Source organism: Coenobita brevimanus, chromosome 40 (assembly GCF_032717465.1).
Source record: "Coenobita brevimanus isolate Jiangsu-jjx chromosome 40, ASM3271746v2, whole genome shotgun sequence".
In the NCBI taxonomy this organism is placed as follows: Eukaryota; Metazoa; Arthropoda; class Malacostraca; order Decapoda; family Coenobitidae; genus Coenobita; species Coenobita brevimanus.
In genome coordinates this window covers 6,563,129-6,575,667 of record NC_136993.1, presented here as the reverse complement: position 1 = coordinate 6,575,667, position 12,539 = coordinate 6,563,129, and the positions used below count along the sequence as shown (strand labels likewise).

At 39.2% G+C, this 12,539-nt stretch overlaps 1 protein-coding gene across 1 annotated transcript in view; it reads right to left on the bottom strand.

Annotated features, from left to right (window-relative positions):
- Window positions 1-12,539, bottom strand: part of LOC145397218 (putative glutamate receptor) — a 46,620-nt gene that overhangs the window by 18,138 nt on the left and 15,943 nt on the right. The window contains exons 4-7 of the mRNA XM_080270414.1: window positions 12,235-12,393; window positions 7,776-7,866; window positions 7,001-7,295; window positions 2,262-2,488 (exon numbers count right to left, since the gene is read on the bottom strand). Of these exons, the coding sequence (XP_080126540.1) occupies window positions 2,262-2,488; window positions 7,001-7,295; window positions 7,776-7,866; window positions 12,235-12,393 (772 nt within the window). The remainder of the gene's footprint in view (window positions 1-2,261; window positions 2,489-7,000; window positions 7,296-7,775; window positions 7,867-12,234; window positions 12,394-12,539) is intronic.

Below are 12,539 nucleotides of genomic sequence, written 5' to 3'. Positions count from 1 at the left end.
TGGCCATCTAAAACTTCAACGGCAGAACGAATCAGAAGACAACTCGATATAAACGTATATAAGGTGCAACAGAAACCATGACAGGGCAGTATGGAAATTAAGGATGCCTTTATGATGTATAGCGTAATAACAAACGTTTCTGAGACCAGAAGAAGATGACCAAGATTCATACTGGAATGTAAAAAGATCACCAATGAAGTAACCGCAATGCAACCCATACCGGCGATCAGAGAGATGGTTATGAAGGATGCTTGGTGAGGATTATTGTAAAGGTTCTTGTAATGTAAGACATTAAAGTATTCAAGCGATGCTTAGAGGGTTAGGAGCAATCAAGCATCTTACAAAACCGGCTGAATGATAGTCGACTTCCAATATGAAAGAAAGCTGCAAAAATTGACAAAGATGAAAAAGCTTGCCTAGGCAGGGTGTCAGCATGGAAGCTCAGCTCTTGAGAATAAGAAGAGGGACCCCATTAATGCCATACACCTCAACAGTACTGAGCTGATGACAGTGTACCTTCTCAATGACTTTTAGTTGCAGACATAAGAAAACCACAAGGGTGAGGAGGTGCAGGAATAGCACCAGAATCATACATATTAAATGACAAAGTTTCAAGAAATAGTTTTTTTTTTTTTTCTTTTTTTTTTTTTTTAGAAATTGCTACAGAGCCGTCACGGAAAAAAGAAGAGGTGGAAATGGGAAGAAATACTCGATATTGAAGGAACTATTGACAAACTGCAAATCTGAGAGTTTAATAAAGCTGGATTTTATAGTGCAATTTTTTGAAGTACAAAAAACAGACTGATCATGACCTGAAGCAGCAATTCAAAAGAGTATGTGAACCAGAGATAAGTTAGGGTGGTTGCATAAAGTCACCTGCTCCTTGTGGACAACATCTGAATAAGCATGGTAACCCCCTCTTCCTTTTTTAATTCGTTAAAGGGTACCATAAAGGAATGTATGTCTCCGTGTCAGACAGAATAACCTTCATTATCCACACTCAGATGCCTGTAAGTCAAGGAATAATAATAATTCCATGAAAGTCAAAGAATTACTGCATGAGCACCTACCAATCATCAGTACCAGATGAAAAAAATACCACTTCTTGGAAGTATTACATGCATTACTGGAACAGTAGGGCAGGTAACAGATATCAAATTTTGACAGGAGCTCAAGGGGAAGAAGAGATTGGATGAGTTAAGCAGAAGCATTACGTGTATGAAAGTAGAATTACTCTAATAAGGTGAAATTTTCTCAAATTTCGTCAGGAATATGGGTAGGGTGCTGTGCAAGTTGAGCTATTTTATTAAGGATTGATAAGATGTAGGTTTGCTCAGCAGGTGGATCAGTGAATAAAGAAGACAGCCAAAGGTGTTGGTGAACACTGAAAACTAATACTTAGATTTCAGAGAAAGGAGAGGTGAGAGGAATTTTATCCACCTTGGAAATATGACATTTGAAAAATTTTCTACAGTCAATGATTGTGAGACACGTGAAAACTAGAGACAGATTGTGAAAGAGTGACTTGATATCCATAGCCCTAGTGCAGAAAATTCAGAAAATTCAAGCTTAGGAACATGAGAGCATTTTAGATTATTTTAGACATATATGCAACAGCCACCTTTTGCTCTGAAATGGATAGAGTGAAACTAAAGGTCACAGAAAAAGACCTACAGTCAGTGTTCTCAATTAGCAGAGGGTCTGTGAAGAAAAGAAAGTCTCGGGTCTCAAGCAATACCGGTATGCACGATCATATCGCTTCACCAGGGCAACGCCGGTTACCCCTGCTAGTACTATTATATTTCAACTCCCCATATGGCCATTGGTAGTGTTAATGGGCCTTTAGACCACATGTACAACTCGGGTTTTGCACTCCATGAGTACTTTTTATTGAAACACTGGCAAACGATATCATTGGAAGATGTCGTGAGTTAAGTCCAGAGGATCATTGCAATGTAAGCACCAGCTCTCACTATCACCAGGTTTCCATTCATCTCAAGAGTTCCATCCAGTTCGACTGGTGGAACAGCCTTGTCTTTCAGAAAGAAGGGCGAAATAGAATTATAATATAGTTTCAATGTATATGTGTATACAGAAAGCGGAAAAAATGACCGACACCATTCATGGTAACTTGGATATCACTACATATTCAATGCCTAGTCATGATAATGATTAGGTGCAACAGAATAAACAAAAATTAAGTCTCTCAAGAATAACTGCTATGCCAAGGACTTTACAAAAAGATCAACACTCAAACATACTTTAAGAAACTGTTCATTAGCAGAATTCTTTTGCCAGATCATAGAGACAGAAGGGTGGTCAAGAACATCTCTGAGAGTTTGGTATGGCTGAGGGATGTGTCTGACGGCCAGGAGGGACATGAGGTTGCCGGCGTAGCTCCTCGTCAGCACCAGCGTCATCAACATCCACACACCGACCACCACACGCTCCCACCACCACCAGCCATCACCGGTCACCGCAGTAGTGGCTGAGTGAAGTTTTAATAGATGAGCACTTGATCTTCAGCAACAAACATAAATGATGCAATATGGCAGTGTGAAACTAAACATGGTTTCAGAGATAGAGAAGACCTGGATGAGTTATGTTTATTTGGCCTTATACATGAAATAAGGTATGGGATACATATAGGTATTATGGACAGCTGAAAACCAGAGGGATCATAATTTTGTAGTCGGAGTAGCACAGGCCCCATGTGAGAGACTATGTGGAAGAGAAGTAATGTTTTTCTCCATAAAGTATTACACTAAATGAGTCACTACGAGATTTTGATAGAATCGTCTATTGTTGCAGAAATAGAGTTGTCTTATGAACAATGACTGCGACTAAAATAAATTTTAAAAAAATGGAAAAGAAATACTGAGCCACTAAAATAAGCAAGACGAATTTTGGCTCGTAACAAATAAAGTTAGCAATCAGTAGTTTGATGTAGAATAATCACAAACTCTTATATTCTTAGTGGCTGTTTAGATGAACACTGCGAAAAGCATGTGGAATAAAGAAAGTACGAATCATTATCATTCAAATGGATTGTAATATACAGTGCATAATGACCATAACTGAATTATCAAGAACATGTTGGTAAATGAATATTTCCTTGAGGAGTGCCCCGATCCACTCCTTTAGCAACAGAATGATCAGAAGGAAACCTGAGATTAATTCAAGAGTGGAAGAAAGGAAACCACAGAAAGATAGTTTAATAATTTAAACTTTGTGCGAGATTCGGCCAAAAACCTGTGAGCTGTCCACAACAAAGGCGATATCTAACTTTTTACCTGGTTTTGTCAAAGTATTGACTCTAGGATATAGTACTGAACATGAACTAGGAGATGTGGTGTGTGTGTGTGTGTGTGTCATCAAATTCACTGCAGTTGTATAGTAAATGCAGATGACTGAAGAAGAAAAAAAAAACAAGAGTCTGTTTATACAGTATATTAGTTTCTTCAGCTTTGAATGGAGGAGGTGGTAGGTGGTATAAATATGGGACTAATGTTATTCATTTTTTTTTATTTTTAAAATCTTTTGTCAAGTGTAATCTTGTAGCAATTTTACCAAGGCTAGCAACTGATGCATTTAGAAGTATTCCAACATCATTTGAGTATAGGTTTACTGACATTTAGGAAACTGGTTTGGGAAGTTTGAATGACATGAATAATGTATAAGCCTACGAGTTTTGAGGACATTTACATTACGAAGTGTGAATACAAAAATACTGTAGAATAGCTTTGCATCTTGCTGGCAGATCCAAACTGCTCTTGGCTTAAAGATGATCGCAATAGCGCGTAAACGGACATTTTATCAACTTCAAGTTATATTTATCAAGAATATATATATATATATATATATATATATATATATATATATATAATGACTCACAATTCTTCAATAAAACAATGTTCCTTGGGGTAATGTATATATGTAGTAGCTGGCGAAAGCTTTGCTATTGCACTTGACATCTCAAAGGCTTTCGATCGAGTCTGGGATAAATCTTTAATTTCCAAACTGCCCTCTTACGGTTTCTATCATTCTATCTGTGCCTTGATCTCTTGCTTCCTTTCTGGTCGTTCTATAGCCGCTGTTGTAGACGGCCATTGTTCTTCTTCTGGATCTATCAACAGTGGTGTTCCTCAGGGCTCTGTCCTATCACCAACTTTCTTCCTTTTATTCATCAATGACCTTCTAAGCTGTACATCTAACCCTATCCACTTATACGCTGATGACTCCACCCTTCACCTTTCCATTCGGTTTCCGCAACGCCCATCTCAGCAGTTACTTCAACAAACAAGGGACGAGGCTATGGCGCACCTAATGCCTGACTTGGCTCCTATCTCCGACTGGGGTAAAAACAATCTCGTTGTCTTTAATTCATCAAAGACTCAGTTCTTACACCTATCAACCCAACAAAATCTTCCACAGTCGTACCCACTGATGTTTAATAACATTCAGCTTAATCTTGCATCATCATTGAATATGCTTGGGGTTTCATTCACTCGGGACTTATCTTGGAAAGATATCGTTACTTCAATGGTCATTGCTCCTCTGAACTGTCTGCTTGCATCCCTCCACCTCTACGACGGGCACGTAGCACCCGTCTAGCAGCAAACTCTCATCCATTTTCTGTTCAACTCTCAAATGCAAGAGTTAACCGTTACTCCCAGTCCTTCATTTTTGCAACAGGTCAACTCTGGAACTGTCTCCCTCTGTCTGTATTTCCTGCTTCCTATGATCTCCAGTCTTTCAAAGGCAGTGTGTCCAGGCATCTCGAAATGTTCGGATCTTGAATTTGGCTCTCTCTTGTATTTTGTTTTTCTTTTGGAGGGAACAATTATTGCGGGCTCTTTCGGCCTTTGGTTCCTTCTTCCTCACATAAAAAATATATATATATATATACCTTAGACGAATCTGGTGCTGTTCCTCCATCTCCTCTCTCCCCTCTGACTTACTTGTGGCTGACAGATTTTCTTCATATGATGAAGAAATTTTTGTCCTCACTTTTCTCAATACTAGCAAGGCATACGGGTCTGATGGGGTCCCTCCTGCTGTTTTCAAGAACTGCGCTTCAGTGCTTACATGATGCCTAAGTAAACTATTTCACCTTTGCCAGCCGGCGTGTAACTCTACTTCATGCTGGAAGTTTACCATTTTTCACCCTGTCCCAAAGAAGGATTACCATTGCCAGTCCCCTTTATATATTGCCCAAATGATTTAACATGCTGTACTTTTAAAATTTTGAATCCATTCCTTAAAAAAAAAAATGTACATCACTTTCCTATCACAATCTTTTTTTTCCGATTGCTAGTAGGGGTTCTGCCAAAGATGGTCCACTGGCAATCGTCTCACCTTCCATTCAGACTCCTTGTCATCCTCCTTTCGAGACTAGCGAAAGCTTTGCTATTATACTTGCTGTCTCAGAAGCTTTCGACGGAGTCTGGCCTAAATCTTAAATTTCCAAACTGCTCCCTTACTCTTCCTATCGTTCTATTTGTGCTTTCATCTCTAGCTTCCCTTCTTTTCGTTCTATACCTGCTGTTGTAGACAGCGAAGCTTCTTCTCCTTGAGCTATCAATTGTGGTTTTCCCAGGGTTTTGTCGTCCCACAAACCCTTTTCCTTTCAATTCATGAGTGACCCTCTATTATGTAAATCCAACCCATTCCACTCATACACTGATAACTCCATCCTTCACCTTTCCAATTGCTTTTTGCAGTGTCCAGTTCAGGTATTCCTTCAGCAAAAACGAGATGAGACTAAGGAACAGCTAATGTCGGACTTGAATGATATTTCTAATCGGGGTAAAATTAATCTTACCTGTAATGCATCAGTAACTTAGTTCTTACATCTTTCGACCCATAAAATAATCTTCTGGAGTATTCTCAAGTTTTTTACAATATCCATTTCAAACCTTCATCATATATGAATATACTTTGGGTTTCCTTCTCAGGATTTATCTTAAGATTATAATACCTCTCATAAAATCTGCTTCCAAGAAATTAGGTGTACTAAGCTGACTCCATGCCTTCTTTACCCCCGCATAGTTATTGGTTTCATAGAGGTGTTTTATTTATTTCTCTGTCAAGTACAACTCTCATGTTGTGGGAGGTTTCCCACATACAGCTCTTCTCCACAAGGCGGTGTCAAAGGCTTTTTGGCCCACTGACTCTCCTTCTCTTACTGGCTACCTTCTACCTCAGTCTCTTCGCTACTCAGTTACAACTTTTTTCTGTCGCCACTTCAATGGTCACTGCCTCTCTAAACTGTCTGCTAGTCTCTCTCCATGACTACGGGAAGCGCACTGCACCCATCTGTCGGCAAACTCTCATCCCTTTTTTATCCAACTCTCTAATGAACTAACCCTTATTCCCAGTTCTTCATGTATTCTACAGGTGAACTCTGGAACTTTCTTCCTCTGTCTGTATTTCCAACTCCATGTGATCTCCAGTCTTTTAAACAAAATGTGTCCAATCACCTTAAAATTAAAGGATCATGAATTAGACTGTTATTTTTTTTCTTGGCCTTCTTGCCTTTGGTTCCATCTTTCTTGCATTAATAATATCTAATGAATACCAAATATTAAAAAATGACAATCAAACATTAGAAACTTGCATGTGCCAACAGTCTTTAAATTATTCACCTCGACTCCAAATATTTTTCGAAACTGAGAAAATAGCAACTACTTGACTGCTGAGACTATTTCTACTCCCCTAACCCTCATTTCCCCCCTTCCCCCAAAAAAGGCATTAGGCTCAACAAAGTATCACCAGACTTAATGGTGGGAAGATTTCTGGCAGTTCACGAATATTTAAGAAATAAATACATAAAGTACATAGAAAAAAATAGATAAATAAAAATTGATAAATGAACAAACTTGTGTCACCTCTTCAGTATGGCAATTCTTTGAAACTGCAATTACAGGCAGAACATGGTGGTCAGCCAAGAAGAGACGACTTATAATAGACAGTTCAAGAGTACAAAAATTATTCTTACGCTGTTGCAGCAGTATGTGCACCAAACTGTAGACGCTGGAGTTAGTGTTCCTATTATGCGAGTGTGCCAGAACCAGGTGGAGGAGTATCATGAGCATCATCATAGCCAGCAATGTAGCCAGTATGAATATCCACACCAGGGACGTAAGGGGGAAGAGGAAGCCCCATGGATCCACCTCAGGCAGCCCCAGTCCACTTACAATCCTCATACTGTCCGTCCACAGCGTCCACGTGTAGCCTGCTGCCTCTGCTCTCACAGGGGAGAGGATGAACGGTACGGCACCGAAATCTGCTTCCTTGAGAACGGCAGAACAACAGAAAAACATTATTGTTGTGTGTGTGTGTGTGTGTGTGTGTGTGAGAGAGAGAGAGAGAGAGAGAGAGAGAGAGAGAGAGAGAGAGAGAGAGAGAGAGCAATATATTAATAACGTTATTATTGCCGGATATTACAGATACAGGTATGTGCGGGTAGATCTGTGCTCCGTAACCAGGATATGATGAAAACTAATTTTATTGCATTAAAAAAGTTGAGGAATACATGGCTAATCAAATGGAAGAAACACTGGTATGTAAAAACCTTTGCTTCATGTCTTCCTCTGTCGATTTTTCTGTAAACAAGTAGATAAAAAATATACAGAGTTTTTTTACAATTTACCTATCTTTCTATATCTATCTCTCTGTCTATAGAGATGGTAATACATAACATTTATTTGGTAGGAAAAATGGAAATACATTGCCAGAGAGAGAGAGAGAGGGAGAGAGAGAACGCTGCCCACCTCATTCATCAGCATGCCCATCATGCCTGACCAGGATCCATCAGGCCGCTTGGTACCAAAGGTTCTCTCAGGCGAAGTCACATACGTGTAACTGAGGGTAAGGAATTTCGACAGTCAGTCTGTTTTAAGAGAATTAGTGAAGACGTAACGGAATGATATCCATGTTGACTACTGTTAAGCATATGTAAAAAAGAAAGAAAAAAAGAAACAAGGGATGTATGATATGGTCCCCATCACCACGTGATAACCACAGTAATTGGTTTGTTTAATCTCAAAAAATATTTTTACTGGTATCAGAAAATATTGAATTTGATACAGATTACTACATACATATACTGCATTTTAATCTTGCTCAGGCAGAGGTGGGTCTGAGAGACCCCCTCCCCGTCCCATTTTCTAGTTCACTAACTTCTAAATACCCGGGAGCCATGTTCTTCTCAGTAGTTTCCAAACTTTGTGTATCCATGCAAGGGGTGAGGGAGTTACTTCAAGTTCCGCAGTATAAGGCTATGTGAGACCCACGTCTACCTGAGGTGTGTGAGATATTTCGTTCTCCTTGACTGCAGATATGAATGCAGTGTCTGGCAGCCCCTCTTCACACCATGAAGCACCATCCCATACCAAGCTTTGGGACCACTCAAACAATCATTCAGATTTTTTTTTTTCTTACAGAAGGCCAAAATTTATTTACTGTTTTCCTACATTTTTTTTAATTGTTAAAAATTTAAAAAGAAAAGAACGGTTAATATTTCTACATGACTGTGTTGCGTAAACATTAAATACATTACACAATTTTCAGTATTGGAATAAAGGAAACATAAACATTTTTCCCGATTTTTTTAATTTTGTGTCTAAGAGACCCACGTCTACCTAATATGCAACACGGACCGACATCTACCTGAGCAGGGTTCATACCTTATAAATTATAAATCAGAAATCAAGGATCAGCAAGAATAACTATGGAAAAGTTAAGCAATATTGTCTCGATCAGAATAGAACAGCAAAGAATAATACTTTACACTTAAGTCTCATGATATGCAAGTTTTCGACAGTAGGCCTATGGTCTTCGTATTTATTGTTCCAAACTATCAATAGGAATATAAGAGATTTATAACTTTGAATTGGTGATAGATTCAAAGACACTGAAACTGCAAAACAATTAGGCAATCTCGTGCTGGTCGGAGGGTTGGAAGGTCACCCATTGGGACGGGTGGTCTGAGTGCAAACATCCAGCCGGCAAGAAAGATGACAGGTGACACAGACAAGAGTGTGGATAAGGACTGTATCAACAGTGCAGCACAGTTCTCGAGAGAGAAAGGAAAAAAAAAAAAAGAATCATAAGCTTATTTAGTAGTACTGTGGCAAGAATGGATAGAATTTACTGTCCACATTCTGAAGAAATTTTATTTACATTCGTTGGGAAGTCACAAGGGAGAAGACATCGAGAATAACTGCCAGGTTCGTTCTGAGAAGCATTAAAAACGGAGGTCTGATTTATCTGAGGCCAGATTTATAGATTATCTGAGGAAGAAACAGGAACACACACACACACACACACACACACACACACACACACACACACACACACACACACACACACACACACAGACTGTTTGAGGGAATTGTAGTCAGACACTTAGAAAACCGGGAAAAGTTTTAATTAGAGAGGCCATTGCAGTTGGAAGAGGTTAAGCTGCTTTAACCACACGTAGAACAGCTTCAGTTCGATTTTGGGCGAAAATACATAGTGCATGTGACACCGGGACAGCTGGCATTGGCTACCACTGGAAATCTTCCCGCTGATGATGACAGCTGTAGAACAAATACGATTTTATTAAGGAAATTTTGTGCTAGTAAGAAGGGTAAGAATACGGAATGTAAGTTTCTGTGCCGTAGAAAATAATCTCCCATGATGGCAAAAGCACACTTAAATGACTGTTGGTTATGAATGCATTTGTTATTTCAGGGAAAGTAAATGAAGTACAGCATTAAAGGTACTCAACCAGCAGATCCGTAGCGTGGTGTTTGTCGAAGAGGTCAACAGGCCTTTCTGGAATGATTGGTCATATCCCGACACTAAGTTTGTGGTTTGTGGCGCCCAAGGAAGAAAAATTATTCATAAATTGGGATTAGCTTCTTACAAAAGAATCAAGTATGATGGGGCTCTATTCTAGACGGTCAGCATTATGGGAAGGTTGCCGTACAAGCAGATATAGAACATTAAGGATAGAGAATGAGGATTAGAGATAGTACAGGAGACCTAAATGTGATGATCATTCAGATACAGTAAAAGAGAAATTTGTGAGAATGCAAAAACCATAACAATGTGCTCCAACTCAGAAGTTAAATAGTAAATTCTGAATAATCAACAGCATGCAGTAGCTCCCAAAACTGCCTTTAATGTCTGGTGGGAAGGGAGGCATAATGAACAGTATGATACATGTTGCTTGACCACTTTTCGTCTCGTATGGTTAGTAAGTGTGATTAGCCGTCATAGGCACTATTGCTAATAAGCAAATCTACGCCACCATACGACTGCAAACGTCCATCGACATGTAAATGATAATTCCATAATATTTAGACATCTAAGTTAAATAATACAACACATTAAGGTATATTATACCATGCTACATGAAACTTGGGAAACATAGTAACAACAATGGGATGAATTGCAATGTTCGACTATGAGTGAAATAACAAATCATGAAACAACGTGAGAGAAATATCCATCACAATTGTTTCGTTATCATCACCACAAATGGGTCAACAATGTTAAAGTTAATGATACAGGGCCTGCATGTTGGACTATTTTACCCATACACCATTATTTTATCTATACCATGTGGGTGATATCTCTGTGTCGGAAGGTATTGTGGTTTAGTGTGTCGTTACGTGAATGGCACGGCTTCATACTAGGTGCAGGCCTAACATTTGTTGCCTTCCCATGCAATACGTGTCAGATACATTGTCTGTTGTATCAGATTGTACAGCACATTACTTTAACAAGTGTTGCCAGGCATAACAAACCTCGCCTGACAGCAGTTGTTATTGCCGTTAAATACTGACTCGTTTCTGCCACATACCGTCAGTGAACAATAAAAGTCTAAACGCAAATGTTTTCAAGTTACGCCCTCTGAAAATCCGTGATCCTGCGTTTGACCTTTCAAGATCACTCATGGTCAAAGGTCATGCTGCCAAATGGAAGCCCGTATGTGACTTCCTGTATCATGGTAATAGCAGATACCTCTATCTTCAACGAGTTTCGTGTTATAGCCTCCTGAATATGCATGACCTTGAGTTTGACCTTTCAAGGTCACTTACGGTCAAAGGTCAAGGTACCAATTAAAAACTCATATAGGATTTCCTATATGCTGATATTGGTAATTATCTTCAACTAATTTCGAGTTGTAGATCGATGAATAACCGTGACTTTGAGTTTGACCTTTCAAGGTCATTCAAGATCAAAGGTCTTGTTGCCAAATGAAAAGCCCATATTACGAGTTCCTGTATGTTCCAATAGTAAATATCTCTATCTTCAACCGTTTTCAAGTTATAGCCCTCTGAAAATCCGTGACCTTGATTTTGCTCTTTCAGGGTCAATTACCTCCAAAATTTAATCACTTTCTTTGGGGACCAGTGTCCACATATCCTGAAAGTTTCATGTAATTTCGTTCGGCCGCATTTCCGTAATGTTGCTACCAATCAAGAAACAAAAAAACAAACTTGACCAAAAACAATACTTCGTTGGACTCCGTCCGGGTGATGTAAAAATAATTTGGGAGCTGCTGTACCTAGGTTGATTATTTAGTCAAAGACCGACAGATAGCCGTTGCTAGAGTGATGAGAAGTAAGAAAATTCAAGCTCGAGAAGAGAACAAGTGATGATTTAAGATGCATGCAAGAGAAGCACCCTTTGTCAAGGAAATGAGTATGCAAAAATTTGGAATACACTGATCAGTGCTGGCCTTGCGGAGAGAATGGAGAATGATTAGAAGGGAGAGAGTGGGAGGGAGAGATCTAGAAGATGTAGGGAAGAGTGGAACTGTAAAGGAAGGAGGTTTTTAGACATAGGGGGAGGGCAACCGGGGAGGGCAGCCTGATGGCTTACAGGAAGACATGGGGATTTGTTTGCAGTCACCAAACAGAATTAAAGCGTTTTACCATAGATATGCAGATAACCACATAGATGAGGATACTAGTACAAGTAAAGATTTATTGTCAGTAGCCCTAGACGCCTAAGTCTCTGAAAGATATAGAATCAGAGGCTTAAGAGGAGAGAGGTGATGTTTCACATAAAGTTGGCAAGAGGAAAGGCCGCAAATAATGCAGAAGTTTATAGAAATTAGGTCACATAATGTTTAATGTAATCTTGATTAGTAGTCGACTTTAAACAACAATAGCAATGTTTACGCGAAATAGTTACTTACATGCTTGCTTACTTACCTACTTACTTACTTACGTGAAATTCATGCCAGCTGCAAGATACTCAGCGAGATTGTTTGCAGCTCCAACAAACTGAAGGCGCCGCCCTCCCATGGCTTTGGGATCATCCACCCAGAATATCTTATGATGAGGCATTAGTTCAATCGTTGCTACCAGACTGGGGGCTGGTGTAAAGCTAGCATGTAAAACATGAAAAAAGAAATACTTGTAAACTTAGACTGACATGACATTGAATGATTTTTTTCAGTGTTGGGAAACAACGAAAACTATGTAAGAAAAAACTTGAAATTAGTATTTTAAGTAAATTTCAAAATATGCTAA